The sequence below is a fragment of the Brassica napus genome, chromosome C5, assembly GCF_020379485.1.
Source record: "Brassica napus cultivar Da-Ae chromosome C5, Da-Ae, whole genome shotgun sequence".
Taxonomy (NCBI): Eukaryota; Viridiplantae; Streptophyta; class Magnoliopsida; order Brassicales; family Brassicaceae; genus Brassica; species Brassica napus.
Genome location: NC_063448.1, coordinates 7,528,430 through 7,545,469, shown reverse-complemented (window position 1 = coordinate 7,545,469; position 17,040 = coordinate 7,528,430). Strand labels below are relative to the sequence as shown.

Genomic DNA, 17,040 nt, shown 5'->3' with positions numbered 1-17,040 from the left:
TGTGGTTGACCAGTCCATGATGGGCTTGCTGAGTCCGTTTGTTTTTTTTTTTTCAATCTATTACCCAGTCATTGCAAAGAACTTGGTTAGCAAGAAATGAGGCAGGCCCGTAAACTAATTACAGGCCCAAGTAGGTGCAAATAAACCCTAAACCCTTGGCTTTTTTTCTCCCAACCTGCTATCTAGAACATTCGGTCTTCCCCGTCTTCTTAAAAGCCCTAGAATTCCTCAGACTCAGCCCCAGAGAGCGAGAGAGAGAAGAAATGATGAAGCGTCTGATCCCAACGTTCAACCGCATCCTGGTGCAGAGAGTCATCCAGCCTGCTAAAACCGAGAGCGGCATCCTCCTCCCTGAGAAAGCCTCCAAGGTAATACTAGTGTTCTTTTTTTTTTTTCACAGATCTTCTGATTTGATTTGGCTTTCAAAAGATCTGATAGACGATGAGCTTGATTTACAGCTGAACTCGGGCAAGGTGATAGCAGTTGGACCTGGATCAAGGGATAAGGACGGGAAATTGATTCCGGTCTCTGTCAAGGAAGGTGACACTGTTCTTCTTCCAGAGTACGGCGGGACTCAGGTCAAGCTCGGCGAGAAGGAGTAAGTGAAAACAGTTTTCTTCTCGATTCTACATTGTAGATTGCTTTAGATATGAAAATATAGAGAATTTGCCTGTAACATCTTGAAGAATTTGGAAATTATGTTACTCGTATTGAGTAATTGAATGCCTGGTTAGTGGAAAATCTCGTGATCAGGAGAATAGAATGGCAATTACAGCACGAATTGATTGAAGTTGCAACTGTAGAATTGAACTCAAAACTGTTTTGTTTGTGATGGATGCAGGTACCATCTCTTCCGTGATGAGGACGTCTTGGGGACGTTGCACGAAGATTGAGAAGGCTAAGTAGCTACGAGTGGCGGTCTTGTTGGCGTTTTATGTTATGGGAAGAGAACAAGCAACTTATTTTATTAAGTTTATCTTTGAATGTGGTTGGACATGTCATTGAAATTTTACCTTAAATGGACTATCTTAATCCCTTATGAGTCGTTCTTGTTTTTCCAAATGGTCATCAATCTTAAGAGAAGTTAACTTGACTGTTGCATCTTTTGATTCCAATCCTTTCGTTACTTTCTTCCGTGATCTGATGATGACTTGCACATTCTCTCGATCATATGTTTTTTTGTCAACGAATTTCATTACTGGATTCATAACTAGAAATTTAGCTTATTTGACTGCTTGATTTGTTTCTATGGCTTTGACATCATTACATTTTGCCAATTGAATCAGGTCGAGATATTTGCAAACTGGTGCCATTTGTGTTATTTCTCCTTTTCAAATTGCTTTCAAAAAGCAAAAGAATAAACAAAAAGGGTTCTGGTTGGTCGTTTAGGTGTGTTATTAACTTATTATTATAGTTAGAGCTGGAAATTTTAGTTTTTACCCGCGGGTCCTGCTCTATTTGACCTGCTGCGGGGCGGATGCGGGTCGGCCATTTCGAAAATTTCAACATGTGGGTGCGGGTGCAGGTCGAGTCGATTCTACGCGGGACGGATGCGGATCGGTCGATTTTGAATCGCGGGTACCCGCTAACTCGAAAAAAATTAAAAAAATTCAAAAAATAATATATATTTTCGTAAAAAATATATAAAATACTATAAATTCAGAAAATAATATATAATTTAATTATTTTATTAGAAAAATAAGTATTATATAATTAAAATATAATTAAAATAATTATATTATTAAAATTTATATTACCCGTGGGTCCCGCGGGTTATCCGCAAACTTGGACGGAGCGGGTGCGGGTATGTGTATCTTTCTTTGTGGGTCATGTGGATCGAAGTTTTGAGTGAAAAAAATGAGTCGACCCGCGGGTTGGCGGGGCGGGCAGGGCGGGTCGACCCGCGAACCCAGCTCTAATTATAGTATCGTCTCGTGTTAGCTGCAGTACGGCAAATAGTTTGTTTGTGTTAATTATCAAAATATATCTCGGTCATTGGAAGCATATTAATGTGTACGTCTTTGTCCTGAGTGGTTTTTATAGTATAACACTACAAATTACCATAAACAGAAACCGATAGCATTCAATTAGAGTTGAAAAGGAAAGGAAAAGAATCGTAGAAAGAAATTGTTCAAAAAAAAAAAAAAAAAAAAGAAAAAGAGAATCGTAGAAGTAGAACATAAAACACATATCAAAGTGCATGTGATCGAATCGACAACGCTTCCACCGCACGAGTGTACAATAAATATATATAAATATACTTGTCCGTTAACGTCACAGTATCTCCACCGCCGGGGATTAATTAACCCAATCGGCGTTTGCCACCTGTCACAATGCAAGGATGTAATGATAATGACGCACGGCGTTGACGGAGGAGGAGGGAAAGCCATGATCTCCCAGGCGGAGAGAGATCCGTCGATTCAAATCCGGCTTCCGGGAAGCTCCCACTCTTCCCCGTCTCCGCCGCCGTCACCTAGTCTCCTCCGGTCTAAATCATCCGAACCTCCGAGTCGAACCTTCGCACACCGGATCTCTTGGATCGTCTTATCGGTTATTCTCCGGCGTCGTCGGAGAATTCTACTCTTCGCTCCTGTAATATACATCTCCTGTATGCTCTTTCACATGCACAAGGCGTCGTTTGACGCGGGTCCCACCATCCATCGCCGTCCCGCGCCCGGATCTGTCTACAGGAGCCCGCAGGCTTACGCTAAGCTCCGCGCGGAGATTGACGCCGATAATGCCACGGCTGATGCGGTGCGTTTGAGAATGTGGGCATTGTAGGAGTGTTGAAATGTATATAGGTTTTGATTCTGTTATATAGCAAAGGTTTAGGAGGAAGCACTACTCTGTTTATTACTATCCATCCTTTCCTCTATGCCTGATTGGCCAGTGATTCTCTGTTGCCATATTATTGTTATATATATAAGGGTACTTGTTGTTCTTGATATGCTATTCCTTCCTAACTTACATGCCATTGTATTCATTCTAGATATCAACGATTTGGAAACGTTCCTATAAAGGGGTGGAGTGGAAACCATGCGTGAACAAGTCTAATGGAGGTATTACATTGCTTTCCTTGTCATTTCATATCATGAAAAACCTACATCACTGACCCGAAGAACAGAACTACACTGGCCTTATGAAGTTTCTTTCTTTTTTTTTTGTCTGCTGGGGACAATTCTAGTCTTGCCTGAATCAAATGGTTTCATATTCATTGAGGCAAATGGAGGCTTGAATCAGCAGCGGACTTCGGTAGGTTTGTCTGTCTTTTCGTGTTATCAGTAAATTTGATCTGTTGCACTCTAGCCTTCTTGCATGTGTCTAGCGGCCTTGTCTAAGGTAAAGTTATTGACTTAACTATGTTTTTCTTAGATATGCAATGCGGTTGCTGTGGCAGGCTACCTTAATGCGACCCTTGTGATTCCAAACTTTCACTATCACAGCATATGGAAAGATCCGAGGTTTCAGATTATCTGTTTTTCTTGTCTTCTGTTGGTTTTGTAAATTCAACCAAGCCGTTCCTTATTCAACTACTTTCTAACTGAGAGCTTTTCTTGCAGTAAATTTGGGGACATCTACGATGAAGATTACTTTATCAGTACCTTAGCAAATGATGTGCGGGTGGTCGATACGGTTCCTGAGTACTTAATGGAGCGTTTTGACTATAACTTGACAAATGTCTATAACTTCAGAGTTAAAGCTTGGGCACCCACTAGCTATTACCGGGACTCAGTCCTGCCAAAGCTGCTTGAAGAAAAGTGAGTCACACTGTCTTCTTCACCTATTAATGTTGGTCACTACCATAAGTCGCCTTGTTTTTTTTTTTGTGTAATATAGCTTTGATTCTGGTTTAGGACACAGGTTCTTGAAGTATTTGTTGTCTTTTCGTGGCACAGGGTTATAAGGATTTCCCCATTTGCAAATAGACTTTCGTTTGATGCTCCAAGAGCTATTCAGAAATTTAGATGTTTGGCGAATAATGTAGCTTTGCGATTTGCAAAACCTATACTCACCCAAGGAGAAACACTGGTGAAGAAAATGAAGAAGCTTAGTGCAAACAACACTGGGAAGTACGTTTCTGTGCATCTTCGTTTTGAAGAGGTTTGTTACCTGTAAATGAGAAACGCTTCATTATATCATGTCTGTATATACTGAAAACAGATCTGTGTCTGAGGTGAAAGACTAAATATATCATAAGAACATGTTTGCAGGATATGGTAGCTTTCTCTTGCTGTGTATTTGATGGTGGCAACCAAGAAAAACAAGACATGATTGCGGCGAGAGAACGGGGTTGGAAAGGGAAATTCACGAAACCTGGCCGCGTCATACGACCAGGAGCTAACAGGCTCAATGGCAAATGCCCTTTAACTCCTTTAGAGGTAAGCATAAACTATACGAGAATATCACTGTATTCTTTCATCCGTAGAAACTACTGTGGAATAATCCGTAGATACCCTTGTGAGCAATGATGTGAGTAGTAGAGTAGCTCGTTCCTGTTGGTTCAGTTTTCTTCCTTGTAAACCTATCAGGTGGGTTTGATACTTAGAGGAATGGGCTTCAACAAAAGCACATATATATACCTGGCCTCTGGGCCGATATATGGTGGGAACAGAACAATGGATCCACTACTCGAGATGTTCCCTAATCTTCAGACGAAGGAGATGCTTGCGTCTGAGGAAGAACTAGCTCCTTTTAAGGTCGGCTTCTGGTTTGCATGATCTTCCATTGTTTTCTCATCCACGTGATGAATCTTATCTGGCTTATTAAATTATGTGTCTGTGTACAGAGTTTCTCCTCGAGAATGGCTGCACTAGATTACACAGTGTGTCTCCACAGTGAGGTGTTTGTGACGACACAAGGAGGGAACTTCCCTCATTTCCTAATGGGGCATCGGAGGTATTTGTTTGGAGGACATTCAAAGACGATTCGGCCAGACAAGCGAAAGTTAGCAGTACTCTTTGACAATCCAAAGTTGAGGTAACGATGCTTGCCTCTTCCACCTATACACATGCCTTTTGGTTTTATAATATCTTGTTGATCCCTCAATGACTCTTTCTGATCTCACCTGGCAGCTGGAGAAGTTTTAAACATCAAATGTTAATCATGAGGTCTCATAGCGACTCCAAGGGGTTTGAGCTGAAACGATCAAGTGACTCCATTTACATATTCCCTTGCCCTGACTGTATGTGCCGCAGGAACAGAACTACAGCAACCACCTGATACATTGTTGCTAGAGATTCTGGAATCTGGTCACATTGTTTAGTTTCATTGTATTGGTAATTCTTTCAATTCTTTGGACACATCCGCATAACAGAGCGATAGAGAGAGGACTAGCCTGCAACTTCGGGGACTTCTCAAGCATTGTCCACGGGTGGGATTTTTTGACACGTTGAAGTCGATGTATCTAGACTGAGGAACTGAGACTAGCTCCCACCAAGAACCACCCCGTGCGTTTTGTACATTTAGTGTCTAGTGTTGGGTTGCCCACAAATAAATGTAGGTTAGGGGATAACAAAGCTTTTGTACATTGACCGGTTCCTTTTTGTTTTATCTATTATAAATTATTTTGAAGTAAGCTTTTGAATTCTTCTCATTATAGATTGTTTTGGTTCCCCAGTGAATGTGATGCTTCGGCAAAACTTGGCTAGAGACTGATCTCTCCTTGTTTGGAAATGACTAACTCCTGAATTTGAATCCGTAAAGACTAAGAACATGATCTTAAATAAGATATTTAAAAACTGGTTCTTAGTTTTTTTAGTTAAAAGTTAATAGACGGTTTCTTATATTCCGTTAAGAACTTCACCCTAAGAATTTCCATTAATCATGTTCTAACATTGTTAGCTTAAGTCTATAACCATGATTTAGTAATAAGGACTTTAATAAAATACAATTCTTCTATCCTTTCCAGTGTGCTGTGTTGAAATACATCCACTACTTCAAAAGAGTAATTTTATTGGACATCTTTGTTTGCTTTCTAAGCACATTTACATATGTGACTTTGGTGATCCTTTTGTATTCTACTGACTCATTGTTCAAAATCTTGTTGCTTATTCCTAGAAATGCGGTCTAAAAAGTCTTGTTTATCAGCTGAAAGTCTACAGTCTTTCTAATTTAAAAGTCAACTCCATATCATTAATAACTCTAGCAGCACACATCTAAATGTCCGGTTTAGCTCCATAATCAAGTGAAGGACGGCCTGATGGGCATGCCTGCCCTGTATTTACCAGCACACATCTAAATGTCGTGTGCCGGTGTCGGTAATTGCCTGCGCAAGTCTTCATCCCATTCCAGCTTCATGTTCCAATTCGCGAGTAGCTTAGAAAGGAAAACTACATTCAACTTATTTATATTTTAAAATTATTATTATAACGATTGTCTACCATTGAACAGTTGACTTATCCTTTTAGGGAGATTTGTGTTAGTCAGCAAATGGCTGGCATCTTTTTCAATAAGATTTGGTGATATTGTAAACCGTCACTATAATATCTTGGATGATGTTTTTAAATAAATAATCAATTATTTATATCTTCAACCCACCTGGAGAAACAACGATTTGGGAAATGTTGTGAACGTATAGAAAGGATTATATAGTTATGATAGAGTTACTTGTAAATTCGTAAGTGTTTAGAATAGTTACAACGTATAGAAAATGAAAAAATAAAATTGGTGATAAGAATTAATAGTTATCTTTAATTTCTTTAATTTGAAGAAAAACATTTGATGTTTCTCCTCAATTACATGCTATAAAGTCAATCATATAGCACAATTATTAAAAGTAATGCACATATATGATGACTATCTAATTGAAACCGTCGACAATTTGAAAAGCCGTATAAGAAAATCCTTATTAATGTGGTTGTTATTTGTTAATGCAATTATTAATGGTGTGTTTGTGTATATAAAAGGAAAGGCCGATAGCAATCTTCACATTATCAAAATAAACAAAACACAGTTTAAAATAAAACAACCAAAAGCTAATCGATTCATCAATGGCGATGTCAGGAACATACGTGACAGATGTGCCTAAAGGGTACGGCAGAGAAACACTACAAGAGATGGAGGAGCGAGCATAACCTCTTCCCGGACGCCATTGGCCATCACATCCAAGGAGTCACCGTCCACGATGGCGATTGGGACTCTCACGGCACCATTAAAATCTGGAACTACACTCGTGGTTCGTATCTATACTCTCTTTCTCTATAGATAGGATTTGAATGCTGAACATATAGGGGAAAGACTAAACTATACAGTTGGAATATAAACATTACATATTTCTAATACGAGATATTGTAATAATAAAAATACTAATCTATCTCAAAACTAATTTTCTTGGAAGGATAATACAACTCTTAGTACATAAATTAAATCTTTGTTGCGTGTGTAATGAAGATGGGATGGAGGAAATGTTCAAGGAGATGATAGAGATGGACGACGAAAAGATGGCCGTGACGATTAATGGGCTCGAGGGTCACGTGATGGAGGAGTTAAAGGTGTATGTTGTAACATTTCATTTCATCCCCACGTCTGAGGAAGGTTGCATCTGCAAAGTCACTATGGTGTGGGGGAAGCGGAACGAAGACTCTCCTGAGCCTATCAACTACATGAAGTTCGTCGAGATGATGGTTGCTGACATGGATGACTACATCCTCCAAGACCAGGAATGATGATGCTTCATCATCATCATCAGATTCCCTTTTGTTTATGTGTGTCTAATGAATTTGTGTGTTTGTTTCGTACATGACACTTCCTACTATCATCATGGTGTTTTATGTCCAACTTTTATTTATATGAATAATATTGTTCTTCGTTTATTGAATTATCTGCTATTTTGGATTGAAATATCATATAGGCTTTCATATCGATCCGGTCTGGCAGCTGACGTTGGACCATCTGCAGACGCTGAAAGTTGGTACGCTAGATACTATCCTTTTCGAAATGCTTTTCTAAATGACCATCTATCATATTTGGCGAGAACGTAATGCAAGGTAACATATCACACAAGCTGGATGACAGCAGATGCCATGTGCATTGCAATAGATAAGATAATGCGGAATCGCATTTCATCTCTCAAGTATAGCGCATGACATAAGTATGCAAGGCTTCTTCAGAGATGGTTCTTACACACCATGTAGTAGAGGCTTTCAGTTTAATCTTTTTCGCTTACACATAGCATAAAAAAATTGTCAAAAGTAGTCATATAATTCTTTTGTAAATGTTAGTTTCCAAAAAAGATGAATAAATTTGAAATTTCATCCAAAAAAAATATCATATAGGCTGCCACGATATCTGATATGAGCCAAACTTATTAAAATAAACGTATCTGATCCAGTCAAGCGAAGTAGTCCAAAAGTATACATGAATCCATACAAGTTTTTCTCTTACAAATAAGTTTCAAGCAAAAAAAAAAACTTTTTTTTTGGTATAAACAAAAAAAACTTGTTATCAAATGAAATCTTATGGAATTGCTTGGTTATTATTGATTGACATACGACAATATATATACAGAGTTGGTGTTTCCTAATATGATGAGAACATATCTTATGGATATTATTTACATATATTTTTACGCTAATATACAAAATTTCTTCAAGTTGGTAGTACGAAATTTAGTACACCTAACTTGGACAAAAGTCTTTCAAATCCTAGTATTAGGAGAGCTTTAGTAAATAAGTCAGCACATTGTTCCTTCATCGACATATACTCGGTAACAATGGTTCCATCTTGTACAGCATCTCTAACTTGATGACAATCTTAGGAGGAATTAAAAAATTATAGCTTAATCACTACAAGAAAACGTGAGAGTAACGACTACCATTTACGACTACAAATGTGTAGTCGTAAATTAACTTCGACGTTACGTCTAACTTACGACTATGTTAAAGTCCGTCGTAACTTAAACGTAATTTTGCTACTAAAAGGTTTTGTCGTAAATTGGTCGTAAACTAACTTCGCATTTACGACCACACTTTCAGGTAGTCGTAATATGGTCGTAAATGTACAACTAAATTACATCGACAAGCTACCATCTGATTAACGACCAATTTACGAGAAACGTAGTTGCACATTCGTGGTTAAGTTATTATCAAACGTAAATATGTTATTTATTATATAATTAATGAAGTTATATATTCATATATATATGTTGATGATCCAGGTTGATTATGATGATCCATTATATCCTCAGTGGTTTCACGAATTGATACAAGGTCTGGTCGCTAAGGTCACCACAACAACTATGTATTTCACACGAGGCTACACTTTTCACACTTACGAATATGGAAGTGGGCGAGCAACAATGAACTATGGAGTATGTGTGAAAGGTGAAACTGATTTCTATGGAATCTTACAAGAGATCATCGAAGTGGAGTTCCCCGACCTGGTGAAGCTGAAATGCGTTCTCTTCAAATGTGACTGGTTTGACCCCACCGTCAATAGAGGTGTTCGGTATAGCAAGTTTGGAGTTGTTGATATAAATGCTACACGGAGGTACAACAAATTTAAACCCTACATATTAGCATCTCAAGCAGACCAAGTTTGTTTTATTCCATACCCGAGGATCAGACAATCTGGAATATCTTGGTTAGCCGCTATAAAAGTTACACCTCGGGGCCAAGTCTTGACTAATGAACAACCGCCTTTACAAAAAGATGTCGTAAATGAAGTAGAAGTACCTGAGCAAGCTAAAAATGATATCTTACTTGTTGATCCACACAACCAGGGATATGAAGAACTTCCAGACGATGCAACAGACGAAGCCAACGAAGATGAATTTGAAGAAAATGATGAAGTGGATGATGTTTCTGATGACGAGTGATCGAGTTTGATTATGTTACAGTGTTTGTGTTTTATTATATTATTAAACTCTTTGTATTGCATTACAAATAATATATAACTTATTATCATGTTTGCTCAATTATATATGAACTTAGTTTAAAAAAAAATCTTTGTACTTTGGGGTTTAGAAGTGTATAAAACTAATGATGTTTGGGGTTTGGAATTTGGGGTTTTGGTTTTAGGGTATAAACACAAAACGAAGCTAATTAGTCGTAAAGTACGACTCAATTACGACTAATCTTAATTCTTTCCACATTGGTCCCTAATTGGTCGTAAAGGACTTCGTCCCACATTGGTCGTAATTTTATTTTTTCTTTACGACTATTAGCCCTTAATTGGTCGTAAATAAAAAAAATTATTTAGTCCCTAATTGGTCGTAATATTATTTGGTCCCCCATTGGTCGTAAATTTACGTCTCCTTTACGACCGCTAGTCTCTCATTGGTCGTAATATTAAAACCCATTTATGACTAACACCAAAACTCTATATATACTCGGACTTCGCGAAGCCATTTGGTTGCTCATACCTTTCTCTCTAACAACGACTTTCCTTCTCTCTCTAGGTAAGTTTTTTTTTTTAGTTTTAGGTGGTTAGTTAGGTGATTAGATTAGGTTTGGAATTAGTTTAGGATGGAAGCAGATTAGGATGGAGTTAGATTATGATGGAATTAGAATAGGTTTAGATTATTTTTATATAAAAAATTTGAATTTTTTATAACCATCTATTTTTTTTTGGTTTTTTTTCTTTTCAGATTGACGATATTGCTATGGCTGGCGGTAGAAAGAAACTTAGGAACCTTGCGCCTAGAAACTCTTACGGGAGTACCTTTCTCGGACAGCCGGATCCATCAGCTTCTACCTCCGGCACATCATCTGACTTCTTCGACGAAATAAACCTTAATGCTTAGTTTTTTTCGGTTTTAATTAATTTGTATTTTGAATATTTTATATTATGGATATTATTATGTTTACGGATGTTAGATATTTTCTTTTAATTTTATCAAATTTAAAAAAATTAATTCAAATTAAATTTAAACATTTGATTTTAATTAATATATAAAATTCGTAAATAAATATAAATTTGAAAATAAATAAATAAAGTTGGTCAAATTTATGACCAATGAACATCTAAAGTCGATGTAAAGTGGTCGTTACCTTACGACTAATAAACATCGACATTAGAGGTAAATTGGTCGTAAGGTTACGACCAGTGTAATCTCTAGTCGTAATATTACGACCAATGTGCCTCTAATAATTAATTACGACCATCTTCTAACGACCAATCGATTTTTGAAGTTAATTGGTCGTAATGCTTATATTACGACCAACTAGCTATTAATACTGTAGTCGTTAAGATCCTGTTTTCTTGTAGTGAATAGAGACTAAAAATTAAATCGCGTTAGGACTTGATAAACTATAATTAAATCGTGTTAGGACTTGATAAACTATTTGACTCATTGTAGGCTTTTACTATCAATAATAATGAGTATAAGTCTTAACTATATTTAGATAATCATGCATTAAGTCCTAGTCCTTATAGGACGATATTTTTGTAATTCAGAACTTTAAACAGTTATACTCGGTCGAGCGAATTGATTACGACTTTTATATCCGGTTGGATAGAGTTATATTAATTAGATGTAACTTATTTAAGATATAGGCTCTGATACCATGTTAGATTCGAGTTTATTATAGTTTCTATTTTAAAATTAATTAGCGATTAGTGGATTAGCTATAATCATTTATATATTAGTTAATGTCTTATTGAATTTCTGATGCTGATATTTTATCTCTAATAATAGTAATATAATATAACGCAAAATCACGCAAACATTTTGCTTAAGAAGGTAAATGGTTTGCAAAGAAACCTAAAGTAAGGAGTGGAGATGATGACACATAGACCACACGTGTGGATTCACCAATACCACGATGACGTTGAGGAGCATTAAAAACCCTAAACCCGTCGAAGTTCCACTTACCTTTCTTGTCCATCGCTTTTGCCCAGATATATTTTCTTGATGTCTTGATTCTTGAACATTACATTGTTTAGTCGTAGCGTAAAATAGTAACTAAAAGACAAACCAAATTCATCAGACCTCTACAATCAATTACATCTTATTATCTTAATAAGATATTATTTCAATAATTAAAAAAAAATTTCAATAATCAAATATATATACAAACTGCGTCTTATGCAGGACAAAATTATATAAAAATCTTAGGAAATATCGTTTGGAAAATAAAATTTATATTTTTGATCGAATAAATATTTTTGGCCCTTAAATAATTTTTTAAATTTTTTTTTGTTAATTATATAATTTGTTTACTAATGAGCTGGTCCCATTTGAAAAATATTTTAGGTCAAAAAATCATTTATCGCATAAGAACCTAACGTTTAGGCCAATAATCTCAAGCCTACTATTTGGTTACAATGAAAATACGAGAGCTTAGAATTATATCATGATTTAGCAATTTAAAATTTAATTATGGTTATGAAAAGCTTACGTTCACGTGCGCATATAAATCAAACGATTGCTCTTGATTATTTGCATATATGTGTAACAAAATTTTACACCAAAGATTTTAAAAAAAATGTGAAATGTTTAGTGGTTTCAATAATTTATATTCATTTAAAAAAACAATGAAAATTTCAAAATTAAAATATTAACTTTTCAATATATGTTCAATGTAGATATCAAAATATAAGTATGTATATTCATATGATTTAAATAGTTTAATTTAAACGATATGAAATATATATATATACACATATATATATATATACATATATATATACACACATATATATATATTAACATAAACACCTATTAAAATAAAATTATTTATTCATATGATTTTACAATCATTGTATCTTATTATAGAAAAATATTTAAACCTTCATCACAAAAGTTTATGTGAGACTTTTAACAATTTTAGTAATTTATACTTGTTTTGAAATATTGAAAATATAACATATACAAAAAAATCTAAATTTTTATTATATGATTAATGTAATTATGTAATTTATTTTAATAATAAATAATTAAACAAAAATAATAGAAAGTATACAAATTGTTAGCAAATCTTTATTATTTAAAATCATTAATTGTCGTATATATCTTAATCACATTAGGTAATTTCGTAAGTTTTATTTAAGGAAAGAATTCAATTTGATAAATGAATGGTCTATAATGGATATACTATATAATATAACATACTCTAGCAATATTATTTTGGACTAACAAAATTTTTAATTGATTCTCAAGCCGTAAGCAAAATTAGCATTCTAATTACATAAAAACTCATCAAGATATTTTTTTAATTAATACAAACTACACGTTATAGTTTTTTAAACGTTTCTCTACTAATATATATATAGGAGATTATATATGCATGGTTTCTTGTAATGTTGTGACGAGTTTCTGTATGTATATCACTACAAGAAAACACACCGAATTCCGACGGAGGTTCCGACGGACACCAAGGTCGTCGGACATTTGTGACGGAATACTGACAAATTTCCGACCAAATACAAAAAAATTAAGTCGTCGGAATTCCGTCAGTCATTTCCGACGGAATTCCGACGAAATATGGTTCGTCGGAATTTTCCGACGACATTCCGATAAAAAATGTAACCGTTGTAGTCGTCGGAAGTTCGTCGGTATATTCCGATGAATTTCCAACGACATTCCGATTAACAGCAAAGTCGTCGGAATTCCGTCGGTATTTTCCGATGGAATTCCGACGAACCATGTGACCGTTGCCGACAAATATATATGACCGTTGTATAGCCGTTTGAGATTGGACAATTCCGACGGAATTCCGACGGACTGCTTTACATCCGTCGGAATTTCGTCGGAAAGTCGTCGGAGGTCCGTAAGCAATTTCCTATAAACACAACCCCTCCTCATTCAACTCATTCACACTTCATTCTCTCTTCATTCTCTTTAGTCATAACAATTCCGTGAAAATCATGTCTTCAGAAGTTTATTATCGTTCGTGGATGGATAAACCTCATTTGGATCTGAACACCAATTTGCTTACGGAAGAATACGTTCAAGGGATTGGAGAATTCATGAGGCTTGTTCAACAGCAACCGGATGCAAAAAGTGGTATGTTAAGATGTCCCTGCTCTTCTTGCAATAATAATAAGGTTATAAAAGAATTTGATGTTTGGACTCATTTGTATATGAAAGGGTTTTCACGTAATTATAAAGTTTGGTACCTTCATGGGGAAACTGGTTATGAATATGGTAGTACTAGCGAACCTCAGCCTGTTAGTGAACCTCAGCCTGATATTAGGTTAGAAGAATCTAGAACAGATATAGATTATGGTGTAGGTACTGAGCAGATGGTACATGATCATTATAGAGGGGAAGAACCAAACCCCGAGTCTAGGAGATTTTTTGACATGTAGGATGCAGGAAAACAACCTTTGTATCAAAATTGTAGAGATGGTCATTCAGTCTTATCATCTGCAACTAGATTAATGGGTATTAAGACAGACTATAATTTGGCTGAAGAATGTATGGATGCGATTACTGATTTTGTCAAAGGTATTCTACCTGAGGATAACCTTGCACCGGGTTCATACTACGAGGTTCAGAAACTTGTTGCAGGTCTTCAACTACCGTATGAAGTGATAGATGTATGTATTGACAACTGCATGATCTACTGGAGAGCGGATGAGACACGGAATGTATGCAAATTTTGTGGGAAACCTCGTTATCAGGAGACGAGGGGAAGAGTTCTGATCCCATTCAAAAGAATGTGGTATTTGCCTTTGACGGAAAGATTGAAGAGGTTGTATCAGTGTGAGCGCACAGCAAAAGCAATGAGATGGCATGCAGAGCATTCCACAAATGGTGAGATTAGACATCCTTCAGATGCAAAGGCTTGGAAACATTTCCAGTCAACATATCCAGAATTTGCGGAAGAGAGAAGAAATATTTATCTTGGATTATCTACTGATGGTTTCAGTCCATTTGGAAAGCATGGAAGACAGTATTCTCTATGGCCAGTTATTGTGACACCGTACAACTTACGGCCGAGCTTGTGCATGCGACGAGAGTTTTTGTTTCTCTCAATTCTCGTCCCCGGGCCAGATCATCCTAAAAGATCACTAGATGTGTTTCTTCAACCACTAATATATGAGTTGCAACAACTATGGGCGCATGGTTTTGAGACATACGATGTTTCGCGCAAAGAAAACTTTCAGATGCGGGCAGTACTTATGTGGACAATAAGTGACTTTCCAGCATATGGTATGTTATCTGGATGGACAACACATGGGAAGCTATCATGTCCATATTGTCAAGATGACACAGATGCTTTCCAACTAAAGAACGGAAGGAAAACGTGTTGGTTTGACTGTCACAGACGATTTCTACCACCTGATCATCCATACCGCAGGAGTAAGACTTCGTTTACGAAGAACAAGCAGGTGTTTGATGGTCCACCTGAGGAAGTTAGTGGGAAAGATTTGTTGAAGCAGTTTAGGTATTTTGATGTAGAAAGGACGCCAGATGTAGGTGGACATGAAAACATTCGAGTCAATGCGGTTGGAGAGCTACATAACTGGCACAAAAAGAGTATTTTCTGGGATCTGCCATATTGGGAGAGTCATCTATTGCGGCATAATTTAGATGTCATGCATATTGAGAAGAACTTCTTCGATAATCTGATGAACACAGTCCTTAACATCCAAGGTAAAACGAAGGATAATTTGAAGTCAAGGTTGGATTTAGTCGATATTTGTGATCGTTCTGAACTTCACGTTGATGAGAACGGTACGGCCCCTTTTCCCATTTATCGGCTAGATGGTGCTAGAAAAGAAGAGTTCTTTGATTGGATTACAGATAAAGTGAAATTTCCTGACGGATATGCATCAAATTTGGGGAACTGTGTTGATAGAAGCGAAGGAAAGTTTACTGGCTTGAAGAGTCATGATTGTCATGTAATTATGCAGCGCCTCCTTCCGTTTGCTTTTTCAGCATTATTGCCACGTAATGTTCATGAAGCAATTGCAGGTATATTATATTTTTACAATTTAATTTATTTTTATATTTAACAATTATGCTTATAAAAACTTAATACTTACGAAAATTATGTCTTTTATCTATGTAGGGATTAGTGTTTTCTTCCGCGACTTATGCAGCATAGTAGTGACTGAAGAGGGTATTAATAATTTGAAGACAAACGCACCAGTCAGCATGTGCAACCTTGAGAAGATATTTCCTCCATCATTCTTTGATGTAATGGAACATCTTGCTATTCATCTCGCAAGAGAATTGGAACTTGGTGGTCCTGTGCAGTACAGATGGATGTATATTTTTGAGCGTTATATGCATCATCTGAAGAAGATGGTCAAAAATCAAAGCAGGGTGGAAGGATCTATAGTGGCACAGGTGATCAATGAAGAAACTGCAATCTTTGCTGGAAATTATTTTCCACCAGAAGTGCATACAAAACACCGAAGACCTGCTCGGCATGATGATAGAGGGGAGAGAGCAACATATCATGTTACTGTCCCAAGCATGTTCAAGGAAATAAGATGACTTAGTGGAAAATTCACGAAGCGGAGACTTACGGACACTGAGCACGCTCATTTGCAAACATATTTGCTCACCAACTGTGAAGATGTTCTACAATATGAGAGGTAAAAATATTTATTCATTTATTGTTAGATTAATATTCAATAATTTTATTTCATATTGATAATATTTTTGTATATAGTGTATATATGGCGGAGTTGCGTATAACTCACAGACATGCAACAGAAGATGAGCTTCGACAACTTAGAGATAAAGGATTTGCTGCGTGGCTTCGTAGTTATGTGAGTCATATATCATATTACCCTATGCAAATGATTAGTTTAAATTTAATATATATAAACTAATTAATTTTGCAATCATATATGTTTTTAATTTATAGGTGAATGATGGTTTGGCCAGAGGTCTTGTGTTCGATGATTGGATACGCGAATTTGTGCAGGGACCAAACTATGTGGTCAAATCATATCCTAAATTTTGTACGCGAGGATATGCATTCACAAGGAAAGGTCATTCTAAGACAACATATGATGCTGGTGTTTCATCTTCTTCTGGTGACGATGTCTACTACGACAACATAAAAGAAATATTGGAAATCCAATTTCCTGGAATGGTTGGATTGCGTTGTGTAGTATTCTATTGTGATTGGTATGACA

The 17,040-nt window shown here is 36.3% G+C and overlaps 2 protein-coding genes and 1 pseudogene across 2 annotated transcripts; all 3 read left to right on the top strand.

The window, feature by feature from the left end:
- The first annotated feature begins 159 nt into the window (after window positions 1-159).
- On the top strand, window positions 160-1,093 carry LOC106439968 (10 kDa chaperonin-like). The gene is made up of 3 exons (XM_013881536.3): window positions 160-368; window positions 459-598; window positions 842-1,093. The coding sequence occupies exons 1-3, from the start codon at window positions 264-266 to the stop codon at window positions 891-893; spliced, it is 297 nt and encodes a 98-aa protein (XP_013736990.1). The 5' UTR covers window positions 160-263; the 3' UTR covers window positions 894-1,093.
- A 1,060-nt stretch (window positions 1,094-2,153) lies between these two features.
- Window positions 2,154-5,578, top strand: LOC106439967 (O-fucosyltransferase 4). The gene is made up of 10 exons (XM_013881535.3): window positions 2,154-2,754; window positions 2,990-3,059; window positions 3,185-3,252; window positions 3,373-3,461; window positions 3,561-3,758; window positions 3,897-4,101; window positions 4,212-4,379; window positions 4,530-4,697; window positions 4,787-4,977; window positions 5,073-5,578. The coding sequence occupies exons 1-10, from the start codon at window positions 2,347-2,349 to the stop codon at window positions 5,218-5,220; spliced, it is 1,713 nt and encodes a 570-aa protein (XP_013736989.1). The 5' UTR covers window positions 2,154-2,346; the 3' UTR covers window positions 5,221-5,578.
- Window positions 5,579-6,336: 758 nt separating this feature from the next.
- On the top strand, window positions 6,337-8,146 carry LOC106444282 (annotated as a pseudogene).
- The last annotated feature ends 8,894 nt before the right edge of the window (window positions 8,147-17,040 follow it).

Coding starts and splice junctions, on each gene's coding strand:
- LOC106439968 (XM_013881536.3), top strand. CDS start 264: ATGATGAAGCGTCTGATCCCAACGTTCAACCGCATCCTGGTGCAGAGA. Junction 369..458: donor TCCCTGAGAAAGCCTCCAAG/GTAATACTAGTG, acceptor CTTGATTTACAG/CTGAACTCGGGCAAGGTGAT. Junction 599..841: donor GTCAAGCTCGGCGAGAAGGA/GTAAGTGAAAAC, acceptor TGATGGATGCAG/GTACCATCTCTTCCGTGATG.
- LOC106439967 (XM_013881535.3), top strand. CDS start 2,347: ATGATAATGACGCACGGCGTTGACGGAGGAGGAGGGAAAGCCATGATC. Junction 2,755..2,989: donor ATAATGCCACGGCTGATGCG/GTGCGTTTGAGA, acceptor TATTCATTCTAG/ATATCAACGATTTGGAAACG. Junction 4,978..5,072: donor TTTGACAATCCAAAGTTGAG/GTAACGATGCTT, acceptor CTCACCTGGCAG/CTGGAGAAGTTTTAAACATC.